This window comes from Pezoporus flaviventris, unplaced genomic scaffold (genome assembly GCF_033815535.1).
Source record: "Pezoporus flaviventris isolate CSIRO_AGI_PZ_B2104156 unplaced genomic scaffold, CSIRO_AGI_Pfla_v1 ptg000078l, whole genome shotgun sequence".
Classification (NCBI taxonomy): Eukaryota; Metazoa; Chordata; class Aves; order Psittaciformes; family Psittacidae; genus Pezoporus; species Pezoporus flaviventris.
The window spans coordinates 13,007,274-13,012,139 of record NW_026892626.1 but is presented as its reverse complement, the minus strand read 5'-3'; the positions used below and the strand labels follow the sequence as shown (position 1 = coordinate 13,012,139).

The 4,866-nt window shown below is 41.2% G+C and overlaps 1 protein-coding gene across 2 annotated transcripts; it reads right to left on the bottom strand.

Moving 5' to 3' along the window:
- Positions 1–388: 388 nt before the first annotated feature.
- FOXL3 (forkhead box L3) lies at positions 389–4,470 on the bottom strand. 2 transcript variants are annotated; one of them, XM_061473624.1, is made up of 3 exons: positions 4,288–4,470; positions 3,367–3,535; positions 389–3,020 (listed from the first exon to the last, which is right to left on the bottom strand). In XM_061473624.1, the coding sequence occupies exons 1-3, from the start codon at positions 4,392–4,394 to the stop codon at positions 2,538–2,540; spliced, it is 759 nt and encodes a 252-aa protein (XP_061329608.1). In that variant the 5' UTR covers positions 4,395–4,470; the 3' UTR covers positions 389–2,537. The 2 variants fall into 2 exon arrangements, with proteins under 2 accessions (XP_061329608.1, XP_061329609.1); XM_061473625.1 differs by having other exon boundaries at positions 3,367–3,433.
- Between the last annotated feature and the right edge of the window lie 396 nt (positions 4,471–4,866).

Below are 4,866 nucleotides of genomic sequence, written 5' to 3'. Positions count from 1 at the left end.
CTAGCAGGCACTTTACTGTGAGCAAAGGACATGGCTATTTGTGAATATTAATTCATCGTACTGAAAATGGTTTTGGATCTCTGCTATAAATCCACCTGGGTGTATTTCTGCCTTTCCTAATACATGAATCCTATCTTGCTTAGTAGCCATAACTATATGTCCATTGGCCTCAGCAGCCTACAGTGTTCACCTGGGTAAGGCGTTGCTTATTAGGAACTTTTGCTGTCATTGAGCTCCTTTTTGCTAACAGGATTAACAAAGAAGACATAGCAAGAATCATATTTGCACATTTCACAGCAAAAAAAATATGTATTTCAAATATACTGCAGATGTATATAACTATCAGCCTACAGCAGCATTGCCATGTTTAAAACAATCGAGAAAAAATCTGCGTGTAAAGCATGAATATATAAATGTAGGATCCTAGAGGTACCAACCCACATGTGAGTGCATGCATACATTGAAGTACTAAATGAGGATATGCTCTTCCCACACCTCTTTACTACAGAGCATAAATACTAAAGGAGAAAATTCTTGTCCCTGTTCAAATAAGAACCCATCTCTCCAGTCACCCCAGAGTTTTTCTTCTTTTTTTAATGTCAATGTAAACAGCAGAACAATCAGGTCTAATGAGTCAAATTTTGCTTTCAGGTAATTGCCCAGAATAACCACTGATTCACAGAGAACTGAAATCTTCCATTTGAAGGCTGAGTTTGGTGACAAGAAGTCATTCCTTCAGAGTTTGGAAGACATGCAGCGATGTACCTGACATGATTTTGCATTCAGACTTTTCTGAAGAAGAAGCAAAGACTTTTGCATGCTGTGAAAATGCCTGAAGAGAGCAAGTTTTATCATTTTCCAAAAAAATGAGCCTTTATTACCAACCAGTGTGAAACACCCCTGACGGTAAATTTTAAGTATATGGCAGGACTTTCAGCATCATGACAACATACATCATGCATTTTTACAACATATAAATGCAATGATACTGCTCTCTTTCTCAATAACAATATATAAGAATATATAGTATAAATGTACAATATATATTAGACACAATGTAAAATAACTTAGTGAAATGTCAAACCTGCATAAAAGTTCAAGTCATGGCTGAGCATACCTCTAGCACAGTTTTGTTTAATCTGATCTCGTACACCTTCATTTACCTTTAGTTCATGTTGCAAAGATAATTTTATCTCTCTGTATGTAATGGCTTAAAACCACCAGGATCCTTGTTTTTTTTTGTTTTTAAATACATATGCAGTAGGTGAAGACTGCAGTAGCCAAGTCAAAACCAAGATTTTGTGGAGTCTTTACTAATACTGCCATTAGGTACTGGAAAGCAATTCATCGTGGACAAGTTGTATAAAAGCAAGCTCTTCAACGCTCGTTACAGTTCATCATTGTCCATCAGGTTCTGTTCTGAAATATCCCACCTCATGTAAACGTTAATGAAACGGCTTTCTTTAGAAATGGAGCTCATGACCTAATATTGCAATCTGCAAATTATAAATCTCACTAGCTTTGCTGAAACTCTATCAAGTACCACTTTGCTAATTGCTTGCAAGAAGGATCAATATAAATCTGTTTAATAGAAATATACAACTTGTCTCAAAGCAGGTAGGTGGAATTCTAGCTTTGGTCAATGCTGTATACAGCTTCTTGCAAAGCCACGTCTCCCTTCACACTTGCCAAATGAAATATGTTCAAGGACTTTCCTACAGCATCTCAGGAATCTTTCTGATAGTATAAAGGGAGAAGTTTGTTTATTTTTTTAAATCCAAGGCATTAAGAGGCCCTATGCCTCTGTCACATTACCCATCAAAGTGTACCAAACTTCAACAGCCTTGCAATTAGCTTTCTTGACATTATTTTGAATACAATTTCACTTCAACTATTTAAACAACTCTGGCCTGAATATCAACAAAAATATACTTTAAACACTTATTAATAACTGTGTTTTCTCATTAAGGATGAGTGAAAGCTGCAAAACAGTTTAAAACAAGATGTTAAAATAAAAACTAAGGTAAGAGAGAGTGATATTCTGTGACTCCTTTTAAGAAAGTGAAGTCACCCCCCTTTACATTCTCAGCCAGTGTAAGTTGACAGAATTACACTTAGATCAGCTTAAGTCCTGATCTATATACTTCAGTGGAATTAATCCTAATTTCCACTAGTGAAAGTGGAATCAAATTCACTTTGTCTTTAATAAAGCAATGGGTGATAAGCAAGTCTTTTTTCTGTCAGATTCTGCTTGAGAAAGGAAATTCTTTGTGGTGTTAAATGGTGCCCACGACGATTTAGAAACCAAAGCTAGAATTTCATGAATTTCAGCATAATGAAAACTGACATTGGTAACTGTTATTTATGCTCTAATCTTAGCAAAGTTCTTTGGTTACAGACAGAGCATCAGTGGTGAATCAGTAACCCTTTCTGAGAACTGCTTGTGAAGACAACGAGGAGGCAGGCAGCTGGTTTTCAGTGACATGAGGCTGCTGAATACACTGCAACTCAGACTTTTTTGCCATGAATAAATAATATCACATTGTCCAGAACTGGAGATTAATTTGTTGAGCCTCCAGTAGATGATATTTATTTTCTTGCATATTATATTGAGATCGCAGGACAGGCAAAGGGTCGGGGGCTGAAAGGATGTAATCAATGCTGAATTTAATTTCAGAATCCGATTTTGCCAAGGAGGAATTGCTTAGGCTTTGCCTGTTGGTCATGCTGTTTGGAACAAACCCACGAGGCTCCAGCAGTCTTGGGCCTGGTTCAATTCTTCCGTGCTTACTTTCAGAAGAGGAAATGTTGTTTAAAGCAGAGTCCATAGAAGACATATCGGAGGATGAAGGACTTTTCCCCCTGCTTGGTCTCTGCTCCTTATGTTCCCTTTTCACGTTCCTCCTCCTCCGTCTTCTCCTGTAATTCCCATTTTCAAAGAGATCCAGCATGGATTCACATCCTGTTGCAAAGCTCCAATAGTTTCCTTTCCCCTTCTCATTCCCTTCTGTTCTGGGAACCTGTATTTATTTAAAGGCAGTTCAGTATTTGTATGTGTTACAGATGCTGCTGCTTCACATCTGCATTCATTTACATTCAAGAATGGTGTAAACACATATGACAAGACTTTTAAGCCTATTCTCTTTCATTGTATGAATAGGATGTAAACTCCATCCTCTTCAATTTGTTATCTGTTAGCACACACCAGACAAAGATATACTTTTCACAATTGACAACTCAGAGACATTTTAAGTGATTTGAAGCTCAGCTGTTTGTTTTCCTTCTTTCCTAGTGAAAAGATTATCCCTGCATATATTTTTTTAGCCATGCACAGTGTGTATGTAAATATACAGTTACTGATCTTACCTTTACAAAACAACTGTTAAGTGACAAGTTATGTCGGATGGAGTTCTGCCAGGCTCTTTGATTTGATCTGTAGTAAGGAAATTTCTTCATTATAAAGTCATAAATGCCAGAGAGGGTGACTTTATTGGAAGGACTTTGCTGGATGGCCATTGCAATTAAGGCAATGTAGCTGAAAAAAGGAAAACTTGCTGTTACACCGTCACCTTACTCACGTACTCAGTCTTTAGGACCACATGGGCACATGTGTGCCTATATCCTGCTTCCAAAAGTTCTCCCAGTGGATCTGCACCCTGACATGAGACATCCCAGGGATAAGTCCCGAGCATGGTCACTGCCTCTTAGCCCCGAGCCTCCAGGGTGATACACAGGCGTTACTTCCAGGTGATTGATTCCCAGCCAGGCTCTTTGCCCTGGCACTCAGTGCAGAGGGCTTAGATACAGGAGGATTACAGAAAAATCATCCACCTCTCAAACTCCATCAGAAAAGTTTCTCTGAGCTGGAAAGCTGCAGCGAGACAGTCCAGGCTCAGAGACAGTGTCACTGGAGACCTTGCCTGCTGGTGTAAAGGACCTTAGGTTCCCTGTGAACATCTACACTGCACCTCTTCCCACCGTGATGGGGATTATCTGCATCCAATTCACCCACTGGCACATTGCATATTTATTTCCCCTTCTCCTGGGGCTCCTGGAGGTTGGAGGACACCATCTGAGATCTGCTGACTCAACAGCGTGCCAGAGTTGCTGTGACCCCACACGGGAGAAAACAAATCATGGACACTTCAAACACAGAGAAGGGGGGAAATCAGACCACTGCACACACCTGGGGAGAGGTCCCACAGTCCCCCAAAATCTATAATCCCACCACCCCAGAGCTCAGAAACCACCCCAGAAATGAGGGGATTTGGAAAAACTTCATCTTACCTGTATGCTGGTCTGGTGAATTTTTTCTCTTCATCAGAACTACAGGTAGGATAATCATCCCCATCATAATTAAAGCAGTTATAGGGGTACTGCGTGTTGTCAAACATTGTCCTGCTCCTTGCTCAGCTCCTGTGGAGTGAGAGAGATGGAGTGATGTTTCTCAGAGCTTGGACTCCCTCCTCCCTTCTTCCCTCCCCTCTGTCTGTCTCATACCCTCTCTCCCCCCTCCTCACACTCCCTCTCCTCTGTGCACACACACTCTCTGTGATGGGGTGGGGATTGTTTTTGCAATTCTCGCGCCCCAGACAGCCTGTCTGTTAGGATATTATTTTTTGGGGGGGGGGGGGGGAATTGTTATTATTATTATTGCTGTTGCCTCCAATGGGGTGGCTGAGCCAGGCGGCTGGTGACTGATGGAGCTGGTGAATTGGGGGTGAACCTTTGAACCGGAGTGTGTGCTGCCAGTAGCTCTGCTCAGCTCGCTGGGTGGTCCAGGCTAGAGAGGGGCCGGCGCTCCCCCCGTACACCCCCCCCCCCAGCCACATCCACAACGTGACAAAAGCAAACAGCATGATGTTA